This window comes from Acomys russatus, chromosome 29, assembly GCF_903995435.1.
Source record: "Acomys russatus chromosome 29, mAcoRus1.1, whole genome shotgun sequence".
In the NCBI taxonomy this organism is placed as follows: domain Eukaryota; kingdom Metazoa; phylum Chordata; class Mammalia; order Rodentia; family Muridae; genus Acomys; species Acomys russatus.
The window spans coordinates 22,464,223-22,491,451 of NC_067165.1; the positions used below are offsets into that span (position 1 = coordinate 22,464,223).

Below are 27,229 nucleotides of genomic sequence, written 5' to 3' on the forward strand. Positions count from 1 at the left end.
CCTAGCCAGGACTATGCAGTGAGGACTTGCTGGGAGGAGTCAGATATCATGGATAGCAGTGCAGATAGTAAGGGACCCAGGGACCATACATGTGGCCTGCTGTGACTGTCAATCAAATTAAATAGTTTACAAGCAGTGAAAAGTGTAGTATGGCCTGGGAGTAACTGAGCCTGAGCTGTGTGGTTGCAGCTCTGAAAGTCGACCTCCTGGGCTCCTGAGTGCTTCCTGGAGGAGGACAAGCCATGGTCTCGGGTCTGAAGTCCCATCCCCTGATCCAGGTCTGTGCCTTGTCATTTGTATCAATGTGTTCAGAGGCTTTGAGCCAGTCACTCAGTCTCGCTGTGCCCGTTTTCCTAGCAGTCATTGGGAATAATGGCACTACCGTGTTTGAAATGGACTGGGGGTTCTGCGTCTAGATGCTGCTGGCAGAGGGCTTTATTCCAGTTACTACTGTGACTCTCTGCCACAGACACTGCTGGCCAGCATTGATTGACATGCCGGCCGTGCTTTGTCTAATTTGATTCTTACAGAAGCCTAAAGAGTCCATGGTGTTGTCAGTCCCTGTTGTGAACGGAGAAGCCAAGGCCTGGAGAGGTGAGGTGGGTGGCTTTGTTTATGATGGTGTTAAGAGGTAACAAAGCTGGGACAGCCCAAGGCTGTATTCCTGATGCCCATGGTCTTGACCACCACTTCCCTCTGTGGGCAAGGATGTTGGCCATCTAGTTACCTCAGCGGGAGACTCATAATCGCAGGCACACACTGACTGAGAAGTTCCTTCCTCTTGCTGGTGCAAGGTTTGAGAGCTGGGCCCTTTCCTTTGTATGTTGGGGCAGGGAGTGTTCCAGAAGCCTAATGTGTCTGCCTGAGCGCAGCTGGATCAGGCCTGGCTGAGTGAGGTAGAGAAACAGGTGTGGACTGAGGCAGTTTTGAAGCCAGGGGATCCTGGGTTTTAATTCCAGCTCTGGCATAGGTAGCTATGACCACGGGACTGTTTTAAACTCAGCCTCTGTTTCCTCATGTGTAACATGGAGGTCATCTTAGTTCCTCTTCAGTGCCTGTGATACAGTAAGCAGATTAAAACAACTTAAAGCAGATCAAGTTTCGTCTGGCTCAAGAATATATTCAGCCAGAGCAGGGAAGTCATGGTGGCAGGTGCTTGAAGCAACTGGCCACATCGCATCCACTGTTAGGGAAAAAGAAATGAATGTTGCTGGTACTTAAAATTCCTGTCTTCTCTTACATAGTCCAGGCTCTCAGCCAGGGAATGGCGCCACCCACAGTAGGCAGGGCCTTCCCACAGCCAGGGACACAGCCATGAGAATCCTCCCTCATCTGCCCAGAGGTCTTATCTCCCAAGTGATTCTAGTTTCTGTCATGTTGGCAATTGACACTAACCATCACAGGGGGACAAAGCTGACTTCTTACATGGCCCAAGGGGTCTCAGTGCACTGCCTGGCCATGAGGGACACCACACAAAGAAAGGATCCCTAATCCATCCCGCACTGCAGGTTTCCATCACTATGAGAGAAACGACTAAGTAGGTGGACGGATTTGCTTTGACTTGTGGCTTCAGAAGTTCTAGGCCAAGATGAGCTGGCTCCCTTGCCTTGGCCTCAGGGGGAGGCAGAGCATCACGGGTGGTGTAGAAGAAGCTCTTCACAGCAGACATCAGGGAAGCAGGGAGAGAAGACAGGTTCACAGGGCAAGAGCTAGCCTCAAAGGACACCCCGCTCTCCTCCCCCCCCCCCTTGCCCAGCAACCTACTTCCTTCAACTATGCCTCACCTCCGGAAGTTCCCATCAAATTATGCTCCCATTGGTGGGTCAGTTCATGGAGGAAGGCAGGGCCCTTAGAATCCTGTCACCTCTTGAGGACTGGCTCGGCTTGCTGGGGCCAAGATCTCAACATGAGCCTTTTGAAGAGAACTTTGTGAAACTCCGGTACCAAGAGCTGAACGTAGCTCTCTGCTCAGGAGACCCAGATGAGAGGACACTGTCTGTGGAAAGAATGTACCTAATGGCTCTGTTCTCAGGACCCTGTCATTACCAGAGCTTCGGTTTGTGGGCCCGGGAGGAAGAGGAGTTGGTTTCTAGGGGCATAGGATAAGTGGTCTTTTTGTTTTGATTGACAGGTTAGGATTATGTAAGCCTTACTTCACTGGGCATACCTCTTCCCTTGGTGCATCTGGCTTTAATCGTATGCACTTCCACATCCGCTCCTACACAGGCATAGGATGGTAATTAGGGTTTTTCCCTAAAAATTCATTCTCAGGACACACTTTGCCTTACTGCACCTAAAACCAGTTCAAACTAGATCATCCCACTGCCCGTAGCTTCTGGATAATCTCCAGGAGGTGGTTGACCTCAGAATTATTAAGGATTTCCAGGGAGCTGCAGGTCAGCATGGCTGGTTGCTTTCTTAGGAGGGAGTGTAATGCATCTCAGGGAAAGTGGGAGATCCCCAGGTTCTAAGTCCACTGTTGGGAAGTGTGTGTGTGTGTGTGTGTGTGTGTGTGTGTGTTTTGGAAGCCATGAGGGTACTTGGGCTGTTGACTGTCCCTCGGTGCCTGCCTCAAGGCTACACCTTTAGGGAGTCAGAACCCTGCTACTCTAGTTTTCACTCTGGGGTTTCTGGGTAGTGACTCCACTCTAGGGCTCTGGTGGCATTTTTGCTCCTCTGAGGCCAAGGAACCCAGAGCAGGAGGAGAGGAAGAAATCGGCATAATTCGTTATGGGGGTATTGCGTGCTCTGAAAGCATGTGATGAGGAAGGTCTGATTCTAGAAAGATCCTTAAAGCTATGACACATGAGCCAGGACCACAGCTCCCAGGCATCCCAGGGTGTCCTCGGGAGAGGCGTGGCACACTTGTCCCTTAGTCTTCTCATTTCTTCCTGCACCGTGAGTCCCCGAACAGCTAACCAAGGCAAAGGGGACAGAGGCATGGCTCTCTGAAATTATGGTTAATTGGAGAGGCTTCAGGAGGAACTATCACCAATCGTAAATAAAGTCAAAAGCTTGGAAAGCCAAATGCCAGCATGAGGCACCTGCGCCCGGAATGCATGACTTAATGGTGGTGCAGGAGGCCTGCTGCCAGAAAGGAAAGTGTAGATGAATATTTTAGGGCTTGGTGTGAGCTGAAGGTTATATCATACAACTCCAAAGTTGTAACTATGAAATACGATGCCTTGTTTAAAGTGCGAGGAAATCTCCAAACAGCTTTTACAGCATCTTCAATCAGAACAGGATGGTTCTAGAGCCAGGGAGGAGCCCAAGACAGAAGAATGACCGGCCGTACAGGTGACTCTGGCCTAAAGGCTCTTTGCAACCTGGTACCTGCTTGCAGCACGGTCCAGGGGTCCCTGGCTACTGTTGGGGCATTTGAAAATCTTCCAATGGCTTACCAAGGCACTGTCAAACTGGAAAGATCTTTCATGTGGAGGGGACTGCCAACCTGGTACGCAGACTCAGCTAGAACTCTGACTTGGCCACTTCCTGTGTGGCCTTGACAACATACCATAGCCTCTCTAATCTTCAGTGTCCTGTTTAGTCTCTTGGTTCATCATATACTCATTTAATGCCTATTTTATGCCAGGAAATATGTTAGGTGCTGAGCACAGACAGTCTCTGCCTTCAGGGAGTTAAGCCTCTAGATATGAAATAAATAAGTGATAGTGTTTTGCTTTTGTTTTGTTTTTTAACCAAAGAAGTATGGGAAGTAATTGTAGGAGAACATTTGGTGTGTGTGCGATGGGATGCCAGGGGTAGGGTGGCGGGGTGGGGGGGGGGGGAGGTGTTGTTTCTGGAAAGATCCTTGAGGAAGTAACACTTGGATTAACACCTGAGAGCTTTGGAGGGGGGTGGGCAGACTCAGGCTCAACAAGAGAAAGAAGATTCCAGAAAGAGATAGGTAGATTTTGGTGAAAAAAGCAAAGAGGAGGCTTGTGGTCCTGTATGGAGGTGTCAGGAAACCAAGGGTGGTGTCCTTTTCATGGTCCTGAGTGAGAGGAAGTTAGGGATGGTTTTTACACAGTGAGAGCATAGAGTCAGACTGGTCCTCCTGCATCTATCCAGCCTTGCCGTTGTGAGAGAGGATGGGAGATCAGGCTGTAATGAGGAGAAGCCATCACTGTGAAGTCACTGGAGCACCCATGACCTCAAGCTGTGCGCTGTGGGAGATATCAGTATCCTCGGGCCTAAGAAAGTAGTCAACAGGCAGGTACAGGCGAACTCTGGGCAGACCCGGGTCTAGGACAGGACTCACAGAGGCAAGTTTGGTGAGCTTCGTGAGAACACAGTATCGCCCCCACTTCCACCACCTCGCCTCATCTCACCACCTCCACCTCCAGCCCCTCCTCCACACACACCCCACCCCTACCTCCACCCCTCCTCCACACATCCCCACCCCTACCTTCACACCCTCCTCCACACACCCACACACCCTCCTCCACACCCTCTCCACCTCTGCCCCTCCCTCACACCACCCCAAACACTGGCAGAGCAGGCATCCTTAGGGAACCCTTTTGTTGCTGCTGTAATAAACCCTCCTTACTCCCCTCCCCCACTCCACTCCTCCCACTACCTCTGCCACTCTCTGTCCCCCCCTCTCTCAGCAGTGCCTTCTGTCCATCACTGAGACCCAAGAGCAGCATTCCACTCTAGTTCTGACTTCCGATTCCCTGCTGAGCCCCTTCACCACACTGCAGCTCTCCTGCCATCTGCCAAAGCACCCCCAGCTCAGCAAGGTTTCTGTAGCTGACCTCTCCTGCCTCCCACTCCAACGCCTGCAGGGCACATGCACCCTTGTGCTTCCATTGTCCACCCTGACCCGCTTGCTTCTCAACACCTATAGCTTCCTCCTGACCCCTTGTCTCCTCCTCCTAGTCTTCTCTCAAGGCTGTGGTGACTGTCCCTCCCTTCAGATGTCCCCACCCCCAAGACCTTCCAGGTGAAGCCATTTGGTTCCGTCTTCCGGGAACCAGTCTTCCTCACCTGCTCTATCTAGCGAACTTCTATTTATCCTACAGAAGCCAGCTCTAATGAGGCCGCCTCAGTTTCTCCTCCCCAAGATGACCCATTAAAACAACCTGTTCTGCTATTTATTTATGTCCCTAAAGAGTGAGCTGTCCTCTTAGGAGATCATACCTATGACAATTGTCATACAATCATATGCTAGGATACTTTCTGCCCCGAAATGGGTGAAACCAGGGCCCAGGAATCCTACCACTCACGGGAGCCTCTTGTCCTTCCCCACAGCGGATGACGCCTGTGGCGGGACCCTGCGGGGGCAGAGCGGCATCATCTCCAGCCCACACTTTCCTGCTGAGTATCACAACAATGCTGACTGCACCTGGACCATCCTGGCTGAGCTTGGGGACACCATCGCCCTGGTTTTTAGTGACTTCCAGCTAGAGGATGGCTATGACTTCCTGGAGGTCACAGGGACCGAAGGCTCCTCTCTCTGGTGAGTTTGCTGCCAGTTCCCTTCCTCCCCTTGAGGCCTCTGCAGCTGGGGATGACTGGGCTGCCCAAGGTGTGTTTTCCATCCTCCTGCCCACCGGCTTGTCTGAACCCTAGAAATCTTTGCATCTCATCATAATGAGAAATCGCTGCACGGTTTTAAAGTGGAGCTGCGTTTTTTGTGTGTATGTGTGTATGTTTTTTAAACAGGGATTCTGTACATCTGATTCAAAGCGTGTCCTTGCTAGTTTCAGGATGGCACTCAGTTCAGGGGCCTGAATTAAATCCAAAGATGTTTTTGTCTCATGACACAAGCTCTGGACAGGGTCTTGGTAGTACTGTGTGGAATCTTGTTGCATTTCTGCATGACACAAGCATCTTCAGGGAACATTGCTTTAAGCACTGCTGGGGCCTTGAGACATGGGCAGTGCGTGTGGGAGTAATGAAGGGACTTCCTCCCTCTTGCCAGCTGTGCCAGAGGGCTGCTCTTCCTGCTCTTCCTGAACATCCTGAACACTCCTACATGTTGGCAGCTCAGGAAAGACATGGGAGGATTGGGGGCCTGACATCCATCCTTGGTTGGCATCTACAAGCTTAGACTGTTAGGATGTGACCAAGAAGGCTGAGGATGGCTTTGAGAAGTGCCTGGCTGCTGTGGTGTGACCAGCCTTCCCAGGTTATTTGACATATAAATGTGTGCCCTCAGATTTGCCCTATGACTCTCCCATCGGAATGAGGGTTTCTGTGGGTATTTGTGGCACATCTGCTTTTCCAGCAGAAAAGTTTCCAGATGTAGGATAGACTGGAATGTGCATCGTTGTATATTTTGTGGCAGGAATGGCCGCGAGGGTGTGGGATATCAGGCAGAAGGGCATTGCTGAATATTCCAGGTAAAGAAGGAAGTGGGAGCTTGGGAGCCAGGGGAGACAATGTTTAAGGACACACATAGGGTAGTTGGTGGGGTGATGGCCAGGGAGGGACTGAGGGGGCTGGGAGAGAAAGGGAGGATGGAAGGCCATGACTGCATGCCTCTTGCATGCCAGTTATCATGGTAGTGAGAAACCCTTCTGAGCCAGGTGGTGGTGGTGCATGCCTTTAATCCCAGCATTTGGGAGGCAGGAACAGGCAAATCTCTGTGGGTTTGAGACTAGCCTGGTCTACAAAGTGAGTTCCAGGACAGCTAGGGCTGTTACACAGAGAAACCATGCCTTGAGAAAAAAGGGGGGAAAAAAAGAAGAAGAAGAAAAGAAAAGCCCGATGCAGCCCTTTGAGGAGTGTGCTCTCTGTTGGGCAAAGAAGTGCACCTGAGAGGGTGGGTGTTTTCTGTAAATGTGGCTCTGCACGGTGTGGGAGCTAAGACCTGGAGCTCCCCTGAGCTGCGCAGGCTGCAGACTCTGGGGCCCCAGCCTCATTTTGTAAAATACTCATTCTTCCAATGCCAAATGGAATCTCTGTGCTCCTTGGAGAAAACATGAAAAGACAGAGAAGTGAGGGACACTGATTAAAGCTGTGGTATATACCCCCTTTGGCCCCCCTTTTTCTTTAAAGCTGCTATTTATATATTTTAATATTATAAAATAGTATCTGAATCTCTCTACTCATGTATTTTTAACTTAGCATGGAATCATGAAAATTTTTTTCTTGCATCATTACAGAGTCCTCCAAAATAGGATGTGATGAAAGTGGCAATTATTGAGCATTTTCTACCCATAGGTGCCAGGCCAGTTCTAAGTTCCTTATAGCTATAATTTTATTGCATGGTCATAAGATTCCTCTGAAGTGAGCTGCATAATTTCCCTCCCTCGAGGTCACATAGTCCTGGGGTCAAACACCAGGTTAACCCCACTCAAAACCTGTCTTCTCGGCCAGCTCCGGCGTGTTATCTGTGTTGGACTTCCATGGCTGTGTAGCTAGCTAGCTAGCACTCAGTGTCTTTCTCTCTCATTGCTAAGACCGTGGTATGGTTTGTTTATTAGGTCTGCTGTTTGAGCTTCTATAAGCAGATGTAAGGAGGAATGCTCTCACCTGCCTCCCATCTCTTCCAGCCTCGAGCCTGTTTGACTCAGTTGTTCATCCTGGAGCCAAATGGTCTCCTATGGCTTCTGCCACCAGCTGTGAGCCTACACATGGCCTTGCAGACTGACTCAGGTCCCAAAGAGTAAGCCTGTTCCTTTAAGTCACCCAGAGGGGGAAAGTGTTACAAGAAGGAGATTGTTCCGGGGGTGGGGTGGGGGCGGGGAGTCATCCCCAACTCTTTGCCATAAGATTAATCTCATTTCTACTTATCTGGAAGGCTGGTGCTACAGGGGCCATGCAGGATGCATTTTTGTTCTGATATATATACAAACCTGGCAATTTCAGGTAAAATAAGCTCAGGGCTCAGGATAGGAGTGAGGGAAGAAGCAGCTCTCTCCCCTGTACCTCACCTTCAAGACTCCTCAGATATTTGCAAAAAGCTACGCTGCTGCTGGTTTGGGTAGAGCAGATTGCGAACACAAGATGGGAGTCTGTGCTTTTGACCTCTGGGTCCCCCTAGAGGAGGCAGATTTGGATGAGTGGGCATCTGTTCATCTTGAAGGAGACAGGAGTCCTCTGAAAGAGCATACCTACCACCCTCTGCCCCAGCAGCAGGTTGCCATGGATTCTGGGGCGAGGGGGGGTGGCTGCTATGTGCCTAACTCACATTCCATCCTTCCCTCCTCCGAGTGAAAAAAACATTGGGGTTTCCAGGAGGAACTCCGTTCATTGGTATGTTCAGGACTGGTGCAGGAACCGTTTGTAATCTTCTTTTTACCAAGTTAAGCTATTTTAGAAGTGAGCCTGCCACCTCTCAACACAGGCGTTCATAAAACAAAGGAAACCAGAGGGCAAAGAGCCTGATGGGAAATAATCACTGGGTGGCAACCTGGAGTCCATACAATGAAAAGAGGGTAGGGTTGGGTGGGGTGGGGTGGGGTGGTGGGGGTGTGGTAGGGCGGGGCAGCGGGCGGAGCACACCACAGAAGAATAGCAGGGTAGCCAATCCTCAGAGCCCATCAGCATACAACGGCTGTGGATATAGTCTCTGTGTTTACTTTCGCCTTCTAGAATCCCGCAGTGCCTGTTGTGAAAAAGGCTGTTACTACCTTGAGCTCTGAGCTGGCCTGTTCTACCATGTTTAGAGAGCCTCAGGATTTCCACCCTCCCTTCCTTCACTCATTGCGTGGGAGCAGAGGATTGACTATGAACAAAGGCTGTGCTTAAATAATCCCAGTCCAGTCTACCCTACCCCTGACACACATATGCTGCCACAGCACCCAGACATTCCCCTCCGTATCACTGCCACGTATGTACCACTGAGGCAGCATCCCCAGCCCTTTTACAGGTGTGTATACATGTATACACACACCAGAACTTTCTGGCTGACCTGGGGTTGGAGGAGTGCTCTCTGCCGGCACTGCTTTTACTCAGTGGGTAGGCTTGCCCTCTGACCCTCAATGGACCCCACACCCTTCCTTTACATTAAGTGAAAAAATGTTCTGAAAATTGCTGATTATCTTCAAGAGACCCTGATACCCTTCAAAGGGCTGGGCTTGGAGATGCAAGAAACTTGGTTAATATGTGGGAGTTGGGTCTCGGGAGGACATCGGGTCAGGTTGAGATGAGAACTTACTGTCAGCCGGCTACAAAAACAACCTCTCCACAAATGAGGTAATCATTGCAGGGACGTCCAAGTAGAAAGCCCTAGACCTATCTCTCTTCATCCTTCCCTCTGTCTTGTGGCCCGTCCTCCCATTGCAGCCCCTCTGGTGTTAGGCCTCAAGCTCCATCGTGCCATCCAGATGTGAAGAAGACAGCCTGGGAGTCAGACACACTTGGCTTTAAGCAGCTATCTAATCCCAGGACAGTAAATAACCCCTTTTCAGTTTCCACACTTGAAAATGGGGCTCTTGCTAGAGAGCGCGCAGAGAGGGTCGAATGTATGCCCTGCTGCCAGGCCCGTCCCTGGTGCAGCATTCCTGGTGTGGGAAGCACTCCAGGTCCATTCTCTGAGGGACAAAGGGCAAGATGCCACGTCTCTAGAGACTTCCATCCTCACCCTCAGAGTCCCCTCATGTTGTTCCTCCCTTTCTCTGCTTGCTTTCATTTGTGTAGTTAGGGACACGAATGTTCCACTGTACTTTACAGTCGGTCAGTGTCAATGTTTTGGAGCTACACTCTCTCCCTTTGAAAGACCTTTTTTTTTTTTTAATTATTAGGCACTCAACACATGGAATTTAAGCACACTGGAGCCATTCGATCTCAGCGACCTGCGACTAGATGTTTCATTGAGGAACCATTAGAAGCTGCCAGAAGCAGAGGGCCCACGCTGCATGCCTGTGGGGGTCTGTTCATAATACCTAGTTGCTTATTTGTTTATTCGCAGGCAACAGTTAGTTCAGGTTATTTGTGTGCTTTGTTGCTCCCTCCTGTTTATTTTCCATAACTCCATAACCATTTATTGAGACCCTTCTATGAACCAGGTTTTTCTAGATGCTGAGGACACAAAGACACGGACTGGGGTCCTGGGGAGTTAGATATTCACCCCGCACACATCTTGGGGCTTACAGCTAGTGCCAGGAGGAGAATATTATTCAATGATTTTTTACAATATCACACGTTAGGTATTTTTCTAAGAGGGATAAAGGAGGCTCTCCCAGGGCCTGAAACGAGAGACGCAACAGCCAGGACTCTTTCAGTCCAAGAATCAAAACCCCATTTCCAGATGACTTAAGCAAAAAAGGAAATGTGCTGGCTTCTGTGACAGGAAAATCAAGGAGTCAGCTTCAAGGACTGCTGCATCAAGGCGAACAAATAATGCCACCTGTCCTCCCTAAAGTTTGCTCGCCTATGGATTGATTTTATTTTCAGTCAGGCTTTATCCATGAGTAGGCAAAAATGACTTCCACCAGGCCCCTGCCACCCACCTGTGTTAGCTGTTCTAGTAGGGAAAGGGACGTAGTCCCTTCCTTCCTTCCTTCCTTCCTTTCTTCCTTTCTTCCTTCCTTTCTTTCTTTCCTTTTTATTTGCTTTATTAACGGAGAGTTTCTTCCACACATTTAATGTGTCTGGATCAAGCCACACTTTGTTCCTTCCCTCTGCTTCCTCTTCTGCCTCCACCGTCACCATCTCCTCCCAGTTTCATGTGTTCCCTTTTTTTCTTCTCAACACATGAAGCCCACTTAGTGCATCCAACGTGCACGTGGGTGTCGGGCCACCTACTACAGGAGGGGCGGGGCAGCCTTTCAAGAGCCACACCCTCCCCTCTCCCAGCAGCTATCAGTTGACAGTGGCCCCTCAGCTAGGCACAGGACTTCCTGACCTACTACTGCCCACACCATACCAGGATTTTGTCTGGCTCCACTGTCCGTGGTGTTGTCACAACCGCTATCAGTTCATACGTACAGCTCCCCTGCTGTGTCCGGGAAACGCTACTTAGCTGTAGTCAACTGCTGCCTCTGGGTCTTATTCCCCCACCTGCTCTTCCACGGTGGTCCTTGAGCTTGGCGGGGGAGTGTGATATTGATGTTCCACTTTGGGCTGAGCACTCTGCAGTCTCTTCCTCTCTGCACTTTGACCGGTTGTGGGTTTCTGTGTCAATCACCATCTACTGCAAGAAGCATCTCTGATGAGGGTTGAGCGGCGTGCTGGTCTACGGTCATAACGATGTCTTTAGGAAGTCAGTTTAGTATATGTCCTTTTAGCCGAGCGTCTGTGGTAGGTTCTCCCGTAGGGCCTGTGAGCCAGCTGGCCTCAAGTTCTTGCCCATAAGTTCCCTTCTTGCAGGGAGGGCCTTAAATCCAATCAGAAAGAGTTTGGTTTACTCCCTTAACACTGCTGCCTCCGTTGCCAGTGGACATCTCTCCTGACAGGCTAGTCATTACTAGAACTCACAGGGGCCAGAGCTGGGTAAGACCTTTCTTGTCCCAGTAGCAAGTACCACACCTTCCACCAGTGTGGAAGATAGACAGTAAGGATGAACCATGTTAGTACCACCTTAAATTCTCCATGTTCTATAAGCCAAATGTGTGATATCTTCAGCAATAGACTCTTATCAAATGTGGGAAGCGTCCAAGAGAGTAGCCAAGATGGCGATAGCCCGTAATGTTTTGGGGGGCTGCCTACATGACCCCTGCCTTTCTTGATGGTACTTGCAAAGGCAGTAACCACACCTGCACTCAATCCCGTGCCCACTCCTTAAAATGTTGGAACCAGAGATACTCACTGGCCAGAGTCGGGTCACATAACTTCAGACTCTAGCTGGGAGTGGAGTAGGGGTGAGTCCAAGGATGGGAACCCTAGGGGCTGGAAAGTTGACCGTTAAGGCTGTCTGTTCTTCAAAAAGAAAAAAAAAAGTCAGTCTCTTGCCACATTGCCTCTGAGACTCTGAGAAATGTGTCCCCAAGGGTGGTCTTCATGTTGAGGCAAAGAATGAGTAAGATTTTGCTACCAGCCTGGAACAAGAAGGAAGGATCCCTGGTGTTGGGGACATTGTAAGCCAGGTGCAAGGAGTGGGGCAGGGGGATGACAGTACGTGAAGCCCAAAAGGAACAGAAGAAGTGTGTGTGCTCAAGAAGAGTCTTGCTCTGTGTTCACAGGGAGGGTCACAGTGCTGGAAAGCGTCTGTAAGTCTTAAGCACAGGAGCAAGAATATTCTGAGTTGAGATATATATATATATATATATATATATATATATATATATATATATATATATATATATAATTTATGTGTGTTAATGTGAGGGTATCAGATCTTGGAGTTACAGATAGTTGTTAGCTGCCATGTGCATGCTGGGAATTGAACCTGGGTTCTTTGGAAGAACATGCAGTGCTCTTAACCACTGAACCATCATCTCTCCAGCCCTGAATATTCAGAGTTTTAATGGTGTCCAACTTGAAGGTCCAGAAGGTACCTGTAAAACTTGTTCCCAGGCACTGAGGGCAGCAGAGGGTCCTGCCTGGGCTGCTGCCACTCTGAGGTGGGAAAAGGGAAGACATTCATAACATCTCAGACATAGGCTTGGGGTGGCATCTCAGTTGGTAGAGCGCATGCTTGGCATGGAGGAAGCTGTGGGCTCAGTCCCTAGCCTCAGTTACACTGGGTGTGCACACCTGTAATCCCAGCACTCAGGAGGTAGGCCTAGGAGGGTCCTCAAGGTCAAGGTCATCCTCAGATGCAAAGTGAATTTGAGGCTAGCCTGAGCTACATGAGATCTGGAGGCTCGTAGGACAGATGATGAAGGCAGGAGAGGAGTTGGGGCCATGCACATCTCTGGATGAATGACTCTGGGGGACCACATACCTAACAGAGTATGGGAAAGAGATGGAGCCAATGGAGAGGAGAGAAGTGGGACATGATGAGCACTCTGGCATAAAGCAGGCATGGTAAGGAAGCCAAGTCTACAGCGAGGATGCAGATAAGGCTGCCTGTAGGGACGGGGCAGTTCATAGCTCTGAATAACAGAATTTGGGGATAAGACCTGTAAAGGAAGGTCAAGGAACTCAGCAGGCCATGTCAACCAAATCTGGTGTCATAGTTCCCTGACGAATCAACGGCACATCTTTATTTTAACTCTCAATGTCGGGGGCCGCCCCCACCGTTATCACCGGTCTCTCCTCCTAACATAACAGCTTATCTGTCTCCACACATTTCTTCGGCGCATGCCTTGTGTGACATTGGGCCTGGCCCCGGGAGCTTAGTGGTGGAGAAGACCAAGCAGGCCTGTGCCTCCGTGGAACTTATGGTCTCCGGAGGGGAAGAAAAACACAGAGTGAACAACAGGCTTGTGTTCAGTAAGGAGCAGGATGGGGGAGAAAGGGCAACTAAGATCCCGTGATAGAAGGGTTAGGGCCATCATCACGGAGGGGAAGGGGGGAAGCTGGAACCTTCCTGCTGGGTGCGGGGGTAGCTTGTGGAGCCCTCGCCATGCCCTAGCTCCCTCTGAACCTCATGCGTGGCTTGGAATGTGTCTTCTGAGGCGTCGTCCTCCTTGAACGTCAGAAGCTGGGCAGGATCAGGGTCCCACGCTGGCGGAGATGCCCAGAGAGCAGTGGGGATGGTATAAGGAACAGGGATGCTGAGCCTAACTCAGGGGATCTGGTGAGCAAACAAACCAACTGAGGCTGAGAGTGGGGGCCTGCTGCTGTTCCCCAGCTATGGGATGCCCCCACTACCTCCCCTTCCCTGCCACATAGCACTGCTTTAAGCCACACCAAGAAACTGTTCGCTTCTGATGGGGCCCATGAAATCGCATCTGTTGTATCCATCAGGAGCCAGGCCATAAATAACTAGCCTTTTAAAATCTCATCTCATGCATCTCTCGGAGTTGGAAATAGCATTACAAGCTCCATAGCCAAGCCACGAGAAAGGATTAGTGCCCTAGCAGGACATTGGCAGACATGGGTCTGCAGGGCCAAAGCCCCAGCTCCCAACTCTGTACTGAGGAGCAGCGTGACTTGCTCTCCTCCCTTCTGTAGGTGAGAACAGGCTTTCCGAAAGAGAAGAAAAGCCTGAGCTGAGAGAGCAGGTCTCAAGGCTGTGCTGTCTGCCATAGACACAGGGGCTCTTCTGAAGCGTGGGGCTCACAGATCTGTGCGTGGGAAGTGGAAGTCGGGCAGCTGGCCTGCCCCCTATGGCTCTGACAGGATGCAACAGGTTTGTACTAAGCACTTCATCTGTTCGGAGGCCCGTGCCAGGGCTGTGAAGGGCACAGACAACAAGACGCTGTCCTCGACCTCTCCTGAGGAGCTGCCAGGTGCCTGGCGGCATGGCTAAGACAGATGGAAGGAATTGTTTTGGGCTCTTCTGGGGGCCCCACATTCTGGCAGGCTCTGTCTTCCAGAGCAGTGTTGATTCGTTCGGAATGTCCGAGGTCGCCATTTCCTTGTTTGGCTGCAAATGTGCACTCCACTCATTCTAGCCTATGTTCCACCAGCGCCTCTCCTTTCTGTAGCTTCTGCAATCTCTTTCCAGGCCCCCAGGATTGACCTGCATGCTAGGCTGGTGCGCTCTCTCTCTCTCTCTCTCTCTCCCTCCCTCCCTCCCTCCCTCCCTCCCCCCCCCCCTCTCTCTCTCCTACCTATACCTCAGCTTCTCTCCAACCACTGGCTAGGGTGTGACACTCACAGACTCATCAAGGCAGCAGGATACACCATGAAAACTGCCATTTGATAATCTACTAGAATTGTTGGACTCCACTGTCTGGGTCATTTGGGAAGGATGGAAACTGGTCCAAATAGTAAAGCTTAATGGAAGATGAGACTTCAAATATCCAGGCCATTTGTCACCCAAGCTTCTGTTTCTTAAGGAAAGAGTCTCACTGTACAGGCTTGGTTGGCTCAAAACTTGCTGTGTAGGCCAGGCTTGCTTCTAGCTCACAAGGATCTACCTGCCTCTATCTCCTAAGTGTTGAGATTTAAGGCGTGCACCACCACGCCCAGCTTAACCCAAGCTTCATGAAGAGTAGCCTACACTGTGTTCCCAGTCTTTGGTTCCTGTCATTCCTCTCTGATATCATTAAGAAATTACATGCCACCACAGATGTGGTATGAGGAAGTTTATTATTGTGAGGACAGGGAGAGAGCAGAGCAAGAGAAGATATCATGTGAGTGAGCCATGAGAGAGAGGAATGTACAAAATGGGAGGGAAACAGACTGAATCATGAGGATAGGCAGAGAGACAGACAGACAGACAGAAAGACAGACAGACTCACAGAGACACAGAGAGACAGGGGCAGGGGAAGGAAGCCAGAGAGAGAGAGAGAGAGAGAGAGAGAGAGAGAGAGAGAGAGAGAGAGAGAGAGAGAGAGAGAGAAGAGCTGTGGGATGGCTGACAGGTCTTTTATCCTGGGCCCCTGGAGGTGTCAATGGCTATAGCAGCCAATGACATCAGAGGTTACTAAGCAACCTAGAGGCAGGCTAGCAGATCAGCTTGTGAATTAACACCCTCATCTACTCCCCACCTCAAACCTCAGCCTTCCCTGAGCCCATCCACTTGGGAGGTCATCATCAGAGGACACCCCTTCCCTCAACAAAACCCAGCACTGACTAGAGAAGGCATTTCAGATGCCGTCTTGAAGGATGCTCTGTAACTCTTTATACTGGGTATTTTTATATTGAGCATTTTCTCCTTTCTTCACCTTCAGGCTCCTCTTCCTGCTTGTGGCTTTGTTTTATGTTTGCTGTAGTACTGCAAATGCTAAGCAAGTACTCTACCTTGGTGCTATAGCCCAACTTCTCTCTCTCTTTGATGGCCTCAAGGCTCTTAACATGCCTTATTGCCCTGCTCAAGGAACACATCTTCTGGGTAAGCTTGCCTGCCATCAAGGCTTCAGATGCCACCCAAAGGTGGTCCCCTAGCCCACCTCTCCACTGAATATCAAGCTATAGAGCCAAGCACTTGGTGGGCTTTACCCCAGCCACATGACTACATTGCCTCTAACCCAGTTTATGCCACCTCTGCTCATCCTGTACCTCATAGAGGCCAAATTCATTTCCTTTATTAGTTTTGGGCACTATCTAGTTATCTAGAATCCTGGGACTTGTCCCCACTTCATCCCCATCTCACCAGCCACATCCAATTAAGGGCTGAGTTTTCCCAGCTCATCTCCTGCAGTATGTCTTCCTCCTCCTGCTGCCATTCCCTGAGTTCAGCCCGTCATCTTCTCTTCTTTGTGGGTTTTAATAGCCTTTTTCCTGATCTCCCAGCATCTTGGATCTCTCTAATTCATTCTCCCCACTGCCACCAGAATGGCTTAATTAAAATGCATCTCTGACATGCTAAGCCCCAGGCGAAGGTTTTCAGTCATTCTCTGTTGTCTAACAGAACAGAACTCGAGGCCTTGATAAGGCACGCAAGATCCATTTGAAGGTAACTAGCCCTTGCCTCTTACCCAGCCCTCATTTCTTGACTCCCCCTACTTCGAAAACCATCAACCCAAGCTGCTCTTCCAGAAGGCCAAGGTTCGATTTCCCAAACCCATATGACGGCTCACAACCTTCTCTATCTCCAGTCCCAGGGAATCCAATGCCCACTTCTGTCCTTTATAGACACCAGGCACATGTTGCACAGACATATATGCAGATAAAACATGCATACACATAAGGTAAATAAATTTGAAGAAAGAAGAAGAAGAAGAAGAAGAAGAAGAAGAAGAAGAAGAAGAAGAAGAAGAAGAAGAAGAAGAAGAAGAAGAAGAAGAAGCCATCATCCCTGAAACTCTGCCATGTAATACCACTAAAGAATATTTTTTGTTTGATGGAAGTGTCTGTAATCCAGAATTGTGCAAGTGGGTACTCAGGCTCGAGAACACTCCACCATCTGGTGGCTGCACTCTCAGGAATATGTGACCTTCTCCAGTGACATAGCAGGGAAAATGAATTGAGAATCCAGCATGGGCTTTTCACTCTCCTACCCCAGATAGCATATACTTTATTTCCAGCTCCTTTTTCATTGGTTGGAAATTACACGTGGTCCATACTAGTTCCAAGGAAGCCAGGAAATGTGGGTGAGCAGGTAAAATACTTGGTGAGGCAACTTCTGCCATACCGTGTGTCCCTATAGATAAGATGCCCTGCTCCTGCCCCAAACTAGCCTACCCCTGTGTCCCAGGTCTCATCTTCTCCAGCCGGTCCCCGCTAGAGTCATCTTGTCTTTTCTTGCATCTCTTATTTCTTCATCCTTTGACCACTCTGGATACACCTAACAGCACACAGCCACGTTCTAGTATCTGCCACCTAAAACCAAGACCAAAATGACACCCACAGAATTCTGCTTCTCCACCCCAGTCTGGTATTTCATGGCATCTCAGCCACCCCAGGTGCTGTCACCGTCCTCTTTCTTACGTGTGCCCAACGCCATTACTAAAACAGACCATGCTAAAACTACAGGTGACTCCCCAGTGACTAAATCCAGTATCGCCTATCCGTTCTTGTATGATTTGGTTTTCTGGAAACATGTTTGACATAAGCTAGAGTCATCAGAGAGCAGGGAGCCTCATTTGAGAAAATATCTCTATAAGATTAGGCTGTAGTCAGCCTGTTGAACATTTTTTTTTTTTTCTTTCTTTCTTTCTTTTTTTTTACATTTAAAAATTTTTAATTTTATTAATTTATTCAGATTACAACACAATTGTTATTCCATCACTTGTATCCTCCCATTCCTCCCTCCCTCCTTCCTGCTTTCACCCTATTCCCCTCCCCTAGGTCTAAGACCAAAGGGGACCTCCTCCCCACTATTTGGTTATAGGCTATCAAGGCTCATCTTGGTAGCCTGCTTATTCTTTCTTTGAATGTCATCAGGCCTCCCCACCAAGGGGACGGGTCAAATATGGTGCACCAGAATTCATGTCAGAGTCAGCCCCTGCTCTCCACATAACTGTGGAGAATGTCCTGTCCATTGGGTAGATCAGAGTAGGGGTTCGATCCTCGGTTAGTGCAATAGTTTGAACAGACACCCCCTGGGCCCCGATTCACCCATCATGATGTTCTGTTGGGCATTTTCTTAGTGATTGATGGGGGAGGGCCCAGTTCATTGTGAGTGGTGCCACCTCTGGGTTGATGTTCCTGGGTTTTATAAGAAAGCAGGCTGAGCAAGACATGGTGAGAGAAGCCAATAAGCAGCATCCCCTCCATGGTCTCTGCATCAGCTCCTGCCTCTAGGTTCCTGCCTCTAGGTTCCTGCCCTGCTTGCCTTCCTGTCCTGACTCCCTTTGATGATGAACTTTGATGTAGAAGCATAAGCCAAATAAACCTGCTTTTGGTCATGGTGTCTCATTATAGCAATAGTAACCCTAACTCAGACGGTCTCCTTCTCTTGGCTCTCAGGAAACCACGTGCTTCCTGCTAACATGACCACTCCTATGAGCCTCCCCCTTTCTTCTCCGCTTCCCAGTCTCTGCCCAGCCTTCTCTCCCAACTCAGATCCAAGGGGTCCAGAACCCTCCTCTTTTCCTATCTTCCCTCATTGCCATTTGGACTTCACAGGTCAGTTTCCAATATCGTCTGTATGCCAGTCATCCCCACTTAAGTTCTCAGCCCTCCAAGCTCCTCAAAATGAACACATCCAAAGTAGATGTCTTTTCTAAGTGTGGTGAGATATGTATTGCATGAAATTGGCAGTTTTTCCATTAGATTTACAATTTGGTGCCATTACAGATGCCGGATTACAGCCCTGCCCATCACTGCCCATCCCCCTACCCCAGCTGAAACTACACAGCTATTGAATGACGGCCTCCAGTCTGTGACGGCCACCCTTCTGTCTGTCCCTCTGAACCTGACTCCTCGGGGTGTCTCCTGTGATTGGATCATGCACATGTTCCTTTTCGTTTAGAATAATGTTTTTTTCAGGTCCTCCATTGTTAGAATTCCATTTCTTTTCAGGCTTATATTCCAATATGTGTTTGCGTCTCCTTCGGCTTACCCATTCTTCCACTGATTTTGACGGTTTCTTTTTCTTTTTTAACTGCATATAGTTATGCTTTTTAAATTTTTTTCAATTTTTAAATATACATTTATATGATTACACATATATACAATAAACTACCCACAGCAAGAAGAACCACGAAACAATCAGGAATTATATAAATGTTTTGGCTATTTGTATTTGGCAGCCTTGAAGAAACCATCTTTCCTATCTTGGTGCATCTAAAATTTTGAATGAAATCAGTATCTATCATATCTCATCGTTATCAACTTAAAACATCTATCTAGACCTAAAAACATCTTAACCCCTAAACAACCAAGCTTAACTGTAACTCTAAACTATCTGGTTTTCAACCCCATCAGAGGCTTGAGAAGGAATAAAATTAATTACCTGAGTAGACAGGAAGCGCAGATTCGTAAGCCTCCCAAATAAGAAGATGACAGAGACAGTTTGCTACCTGAACAATCACCCAAAACTCTCTATAAATTTGGAGCATCATCTTCAGCTTTCTGGCCCAATATCTGACAGACATATTTGTGAGGCAGGAACTATTGAGGACTTGCCTACCCTGTCTTGCCAGAGTTTGGCTGTCAACTGTGCCTGCATCTAAGCTTGTCTAATTTTAGGTAGAATTCTGTCTGTGGTAGAAACGAGGACATTTTGCTCAGTGGCTGGTTTGTCACATTTGAAGCCATCTCCATAAAGAGGTTCTTTGACGCCCCATTTCCTTTAAGAAGGGTTGGATAGGTTTTTGGTTGCTTTCTTGGGTGATAGATGTTTATTTTCAATGGGAGTTGATTATAGGTTGTTGTTGGTCTCATTTAGAGAGAAAATAAAGTTGGACTCAGGGATGTCTCCTTTTAGATACTGTAATGGTATCTTTCCTATTTGGACTTTTTCTCCTCGTCCTATTGTAATGGTTGCTCTCCCACCTTTTTCTGTGGCCCCCACATCAGTCTATCTCCAAGTGCTAGCTACTTCTGCCCTCTCTGTGCTGCCAGTATCTCCGGGCTGCTCTACCCAATCCCAGCATCCATTCTCCAGGAAGCAAGGAAAGTTCTAGTTGGTAAATCAGATTCTATTTTTGGCGTTCTGTCTCATCCTACAGCAAGCTTCTACCTTGCCTAGCCTACCCCTCTGACTTCTTCCCGTCTCTCTCACCCTTGCCATGCCCCAGCTACAACCTGCCCTCACTCACCCTTCCCGGGACGTGGCTGTCCTGGAGCTCCCTCTGTAGACCAGGCTGTCCTTGAACTCACAGAGATCCACCTGCCTCTGCCTCCCAAGTGTTTAGATTAAAGGCGTGCGCCACCACCACCCAGGCTTACACACACACACACACACACACACACACACACACACACACACACACACTAAGTTCACTTTAAATGTCTCCTTCCTAAGAGAGCCTTCCAATGCATACAGTCTCAGCATACCCTAGATGTCTATCATAATATCTTGCTTTATTTCAGGACTTTCTTGATAACTAGTTTTTTTTTTTTTGTTTTTTTTGTTTTTGTTTTTTTTTTTACTTGCTGATATACCTGTATTTTTTCTTATGCCCTTTCTGTTCTCCCCACCCCCCATTACTTGAAGAATTATAAGAAAAAATAGCCCCAGGTCCTGGGCCTGGCACTTAGTAGGACTCTAGAGTGGCTTTGCCCCAGGACTGTGCCTGGCAGATCTCAGTGTCCTGTGGCTAATTGCAAAGGTTAACATGGAGCCTCTCCACCAAAGATTTTAAGTAATCACCTTCCTGGGGGACGTTTGCAAATTAGCACTGACTCTTGCTGATTACTCCTCCTAAACTCCATCTGATTAATAATTAATCAGCAAACTGCTTGGCCAGAGAACGCTGATCAGCACCAGGAAAGATCTTAAATCATGCAAATCATTGGCCAGTCCTAAAAACACAGAAACAGCCCAGCGGTGGGTGGGACTGGAAAGGGCTGATTGCTAAGTGAGCCAAGGATGGTCTCTGGGTTGTTTTCCCTTTTTGCCCCTCACCACCTTTTGTGTAAGAAATCAGTAGACTTAGAGAGACAGAGACACAGAGAGACAGAGACACAGGGAGAGACAGAGTCAGACAGAGGGAGAGAAGAGAGAGAGAGAGGGAGAGGCACAGAAATAGACATGTGTTAAATAGCACCTTCTTTTTTATTCTTTTCCTTCAATGGAATTTTGGTCTGAGAGGCAGAGGTTAAAATTAGCCAGTTTGTTAAGCAAATGGCTGTCTAGCACTCCATGCCATTTTCTATAGCCCCGTCAGTTTCCACTCTTCACTCAGGGCTGCAGACCAACACACCTAGCTACTGATAAGGAAGAGGCTTAATGGGCACAGCTGGCTGCTGCACCCCAGGCTTGGAGAGGAATCAATTTACCAGCCACCTGTCCCACCGGGATTCCCTCTTGTGCCCTTTGTCTCCTGCCTATAAACACCAAGGTGACCGGAGAAAAGGCAATCAGAGAGTCAGCCTTGAACTTGGTGACCACTGAGGACCCCTTTGAAGTCTCGGGCATTAGATGCCACCTCAGAAGCTAGGCCTGTGTGGAGCCCCAGCTTCTCCAGGTTTCTCCGTGGCTCACTGAAATATGGCTGTGGTAAGAGGCAGAGAAAGCGGAAAGGTCTGTAGATGTTGAACTCGGGGCCAGGAAGAAAGACTAGACGATGGAGGCCCTGCAGACCTGATTGGGATAAGAACCATCCATGCGACAAGGTGACACCCTCACTAACTGTGTTAGAATGCCCCGGGGTGAGACTGGGAGTCTCTGTGTGTACTGCTGTGGGAGTCCTGTGCCTGATCCAGCCCGGGAAGCTTTGGGGAAAGACCAAATGAGGGGCATCAAAGAGTGAAACAGGGGATGAGCCGCTCAGAAACTCATTGTCTGACTCTTCCAGGGACCCCAACGCTTATCCCAAATACCCTTTTAGATTGTGTTCCTGCTTTCCATAATACCCTCTATGACTATGACTTCTCAAATTCTCCTCACCAATTCCCTGCTCAGAAAGTTGGCTGCAAAGGTGCTTCAGAGTTCAGACTGCAGCCCCTACCTTCCTCTCCCCCTCCCAACCCCACCCTCTTCATCCTCACCCCACCCCTACAACCCTTAACTTCTCAGAATAGCACTTGGGTATGGTAATTTTTACATTGTTATTTAAAACTATGTCTGTGCAGCAAGTTGGGCATGTGAGTGCAGTGCCCTCAGAGGCCAGAAGAGGGCACTATATCCCTGGAGTTCCATTAGGTGGTTGTGAGCTGCCTGACATGGGTGCTGGGAACTGAACTTGGGTCCTCTGCAAGAGCCAGTACATGGTCTTAACCACAGAGATATTTCTCCAGCCCCAGGGTGTAGTATTTTGTTTTATTTTTTTAACTGCTTGTGAGAGTTCTGAGGCAGATGAAAGTTTGAGAGCCATTAGACCTATAAGGAGCTCCTGCAGAGCAATAAGGAAAGGGGTGTGTTTTAGCCATTGATAAGTAGGGTTTATTTGTTTGTGGTTTGTTGTTTTGGTTTTGGTTTTTGGGTTTTGGTTTTTGGTAATAGGTTTTCTCTGTAGAGCCTTGGCTGTCCTGGATTCGCTTTGAACACACAGAGATCCGTCCCACCCTGCCTCCTGAGGGCTGGGATTACAGGTGTGCACCACCACACCCAACGTGAGAAAGAGTCCTCTTATAAACAGAGCCATTATTGAATTTCCCATCATATGCTTGCCATGCATGTTTGGCGGGAGCTCGCGTCAGCACATCTGTGACCTACAGTGAAGCACACTGACTCCTGGCGAATAGATTTGCCTGCCAGTTTCATGCTGCCTTGGGGTATAAGGGGCTGAACGAGAAGGTCCCAGCCCTCGCAGAGCCTTCCGACGTCCACTTCTTCCCTTGTCTGCTTTGCGTAAGCCTTGGCGACAGATGCCTCTCTCCCCCGGCATCCTTGAGGTTGGAAGCACCTCTGCCCTCACTTCCCCAGCCATTAGTGTCCTGCCGCGCTAGTGTGAGCTGCTTCACTCTTTTCACACATCCTCCGTAGCGTCCTCCTTTCTCCTTTCACACACTAACTCCTCAGCACATAGACTTACTTGGCCCGCCATCAGTGAACCCTCAGGACCCGGCGGGAAGCCCAGCGCCAACAGGTGTAAAGGTTGGCTGGCAGCCTGTGATCTTAAGTGTCTCCATGACCTCCTTGTTGGCATCTTCTCCCACCGCCAAATGGGAAAACATGTGGCACCGGGCTCTTCAGGCCTAGACCCAGAGCCCTTTGGCAATGGGAACACCCTCAGGATAAATGAGCAATGTATAAAATAAACCTATGATTAACTGCAGCCTACGCGCCGCTTACCAGTATCCACTCACTCACTTATATAGTAGCTGCTTTCTGTGGTCTGACTTACTTCTTTCCAGCTCCCACCCTCCACCTGGAAAACCAGTGTGTGTGTGTGTGTGTGTGTGTGTGTGTGTGTGTGTGTGTGTGTGTGTGTGTGTGTGTGTGTGTCCATATTGCTGTACATTATATGTATGTTCTACATGTGAGATCATCAGTATGCTTCCTTCTGTGACTGAGCTGATGCCCCAGGGTGCCAGGTGTGCAGTTAGCCCTGTGAGATGGTGGATCAGCCAGTTGGTTCCACCGTAGCAACAGTGTGCCTATCACTGTGCACACTCATATCTTAAAGCATTATCTTCTATACTGTAAATACACGTAAAATTTATTTTTAAAGTAAAATCATAGACGAGTATAATTGATTGTCTCTTTTACTAAAGTGGGGCACATATATACACACATATATATACATACATACATACATACATACATACATACATTGAATGTCACCTTTGTCTTGTCCCAGTGAGCATTCACTGCCTGTTTTGAGTTAGGCATTAGCACGGCCATTTTACAGATTGAGAAAATGAACCTTAGAGGTTTAGCCTCCTTCACGCATCCTCTCCCAGGCGTCTGAGTTTCCCATCAGGCTTCGTGAGCAAATCACACACCAGCCAGTCCAGTGTCTGTTGCCCGCCTCCCTCAGCTCAAAGCTGGCTCGGTGAGGTGGTCCTCTCTGTAGCGTAAATACCTCTTCTAATCTTTTGAAACTCTCCCACAAGAATAGTTCCTCATCCCCCTTCACGGAGGGGAAAGTCTGAGGTGTCAAGTGATAAAGCCCGGGGCTCAGTGTCCCACAGCTGGGAGGGAGTTGGGCCCCCACCCCTGGACTCTGAACCTGAGTCTAGCCCCTGCCTTTTTCCTCTTGTCCTTTGTACTCAGATTCTCTTTTGACCCTCAAGGAGAGCAGCGTGGAGGAACATGCCCTTCCCAACGGTTCCCAGTACTAAGTGTGCTGCCAGCAGTTCCTGTGTCCTCAGTGAGCTTGCCCTCTGGGGGCCCTGGGTAGAGTTACAAGAGCTCATTTGGCACAGTGGGCCTTGGGCAGGCCCAGCTTTTCAGCTATCTGTCTGTCCTTCCTCAGACCTTCTCACACTGCAATTGTGCAGGGACTGGCCGTTCTCCCTCACCCCTCCTCCGCTCCCCACCTCCCAGCATGTGCTCCAGGTTCAAGGTGCTGCTTGTCTCAGCCTCCACGCGGTTGCTGAGTCAGGATGCAGTGTCAAGCTGGAGCAGGGCAGAAGTCACAGCAGGAGGATGCGGTGTCCCTCCAGGCCAGGTGGCTCTAATATCCCAGAGTCATTTGGTCGGTGCTGTCCTAAAGGACTGCAGGGAGAAAGTCATGGCTGTGACTCTGCGTGAGTTGCACTACATTCTCAATGACTTTTACTCCCAATATATGAGGTAGGTGGCAGGTGCCAGGTCTTCCTCTCAGACTGCTGGAATCTGAGACTTAGTACCCCAAAATGTATGAGCATAGCACTGCAAACCTGGCCCCCCCAGGCCCCCTCCCCACTGCCCAAACAGAGTTTGCTCCCTAAGGTAATATTTCTGGAAACCAGGATTATGTGAGGAAGACAGTGTCTGTGGAGCACCTACTGTGTGCCAAGCACGTGCCCTCCTGGTTTCCTTTGTATCATTTAAGCAACTGCGTGGGACGGGTTCCTCGAGGTCACACACCAAGGTCACAGAGCTTCAGACGTACAGTCAGTCGGAAGTCTTCTCCATCCTGAGCCTATTATTTCTCTTTCTGCCCTCCAGACCTTAGAGATTCAGAGAAGATCTCTTTGGTCCCACACCCCTCCTCTGTGCCAGGTTGTCTTCTTGGCCTGTGGCCGATAGAAGCCACTGCAGCCATCGTGGGGCAGCCGCTGTCAGCCTTCCTGCTCAGGAGAGCCCTGTCACTCTAGACAAATGGTCCCTGTCATTTAGCGCCAGCCACCCTCCTCATTGCTGGTCTGAGGCCTGAGTTGTCCAGATAACCTATTTCATTTCATGTTGTCCTGGAGGTGCCACAAGGGTCCCCAGACAGTGACAGCCTAGCCTTTGACCCGGCCAGGAAATGTCACAGACAGGCTTGCTTCCCGACTTTCGCCTTGCAGGCCAGTCAACTCACAATTATTAGACTGTCAAGCTCCATCAAGTGACACTGTTCACAGGAGGGCAAGTGTCCCTAGGCCTCACTCTGAACAGAGATGACATCCCAGACACTCACGTGCCATCCACCTGTCCACCTGTGATTCCTGCGCAGTTGCCAATCTTACTCCAACCCTTGCCCAACAGCGAGGTCTCTAGTTCCCCCAAAAGAATCCCCCAGCCCCTCTGCTTGTAATTATCCACGCCCAGCTCCTTCCCCTGCCCCACCTCCGCCTAGTGCCTTAGCGAATAATTACCTTCACAAGGAAGTAGACAAGTCTCTGGTGACTCCTGGCCCGGCTGGAAAAGATTCATTATTCTGTATCTGAAAATAACAGCCCCGTCAGCAAGGGGGCTGAGATAACACCAGTGTAAAACCTCTCCATTCAGGGGAATTAATTAGGAGTCTTTATTAAACATCCAATTAGGTAAAAGGGCATTTTTATCTGTGATAGTCAGCTGCTCTTATTTTTCTTAAGCTATAACTCCAAGATTTTTTTTTTTTTTTTTTTTTTGGTGTTTCTCTCTCTCTCTCTCTCTCTCTCTCTCTCTCTCTCTCTCTCTCTCTCTCTGAGAAAAGCATGGCTTGGGTGTTTCTGTGTAATGATTCACTCTTCCAATGTCAGCTATGTCTTCATCAGCATGTGAAAATAGATTTTTTGCCATTCAATTTGCTATGCTTTGTGTCTTTGGAGTGTCATCACGATTCCACTATGTCCCTTCAGTGGGCACCGTAGCCTGGATGCCTGATTTGGGGAGTGGGGTGTTTGCTTGGAATAGCTGCAGGCCATCAGGGTTTCGTAGCACCCAGATTCTGTGAGCTGGCAAGAAGTGACAGTGACTGTGTGACCCTGGGCATGGCATTTCACCTCTCTGAAGTTCAACTTACTCCTCCTTTAATCTGCCAGTCAGGGCCAGGGTGAGGATTAAGAACGGATGGATGGATGGCAGGGATGGTGCAGGGGATAAAAAGCACCTGTTAAAACAAACAAGAGGGCCTGAACACAGCTTCCCAGCACCCACCTTAAAAGCCAGGAATGGCTGTGCGAGCCCGAAACCCCAGTGCCAGGACAGAGTGTAAGACGGGAAGAGCCTAGTCTATCTAGCTGAACCGACCAGAGCTTCCAATCCAGTGAGACCTTGTCATGATGAGTGACAGAGGAAGGCTCCTTGCTTTCCATCCTTCACGTGTGGGCATAGTCACGAGTAGCTGTATGCTCAAGTGCAGGCGCACCAGTCTTGTAGCTGCTTCTTACATAACAGGCATGCTCTTCCCACCCCAGGGCCTTTACACTTACTGTTGCCTCCATCTAGAACATTCTAGGACCCTGCCTATCCATAGGACTCAGTCCTTGGCCTCCCTCAGCTGCCACTTCCAAGCTTGCGTTCTCAGTGCTGCCTTCTAGGAACACCTACTTAAGATGGCAAATGCCTCTTGCCATTTCTTCTCAGAGCTGTGTTTTCAGAGAGTGTTCTCAGCTGACTCCACACTCCAAAGGGCGCCTGGCTCCAGACACTGTCTCACTTGAAATCCACCTCATTCTTCAGATGAGGAAGCTGGCACACCGGAAATGATTGTAACGTTGACGGTGGCAGGATGATCTTAGAGCAATTGTGAATATAGCAAGCTTACTTTAAAGCGGACCCTGCAATGCGACCATGTGCAGGACTCTGGCCTGCAACCGCAGAAACCAACTTTCCTGCTGCAAAAACATGCTTCTGGAAGAGCAGGCAAGCTGGGCTGCGAACCAAGAGCTAGCTCCTCTCCTCCCCGCTCTCCCCACCCCCTCACCCCCTGCCAATTCCCCCATCAAA

General features: G+C 49.2%; 1 protein-coding gene across 1 annotated transcript in view; it reads left to right on the forward strand.

Moving 5' to 3' along the window:
• The window catches only part of Csmd2 (CUB and Sushi multiple domains 2), a 561,027-nt gene that overhangs the window by 214,223 nt on the left and 319,575 nt on the right, over positions 1-27,229 (forward strand). The window contains exon 5 of the mRNA XM_051172054.1: positions 5,254-5,461. Coding sequence (XP_051028011.1) covers positions 5,254-5,461 — 208 coding nt within the window. The remainder of the gene's footprint in view (positions 1-5,253; positions 5,462-27,229) is intronic.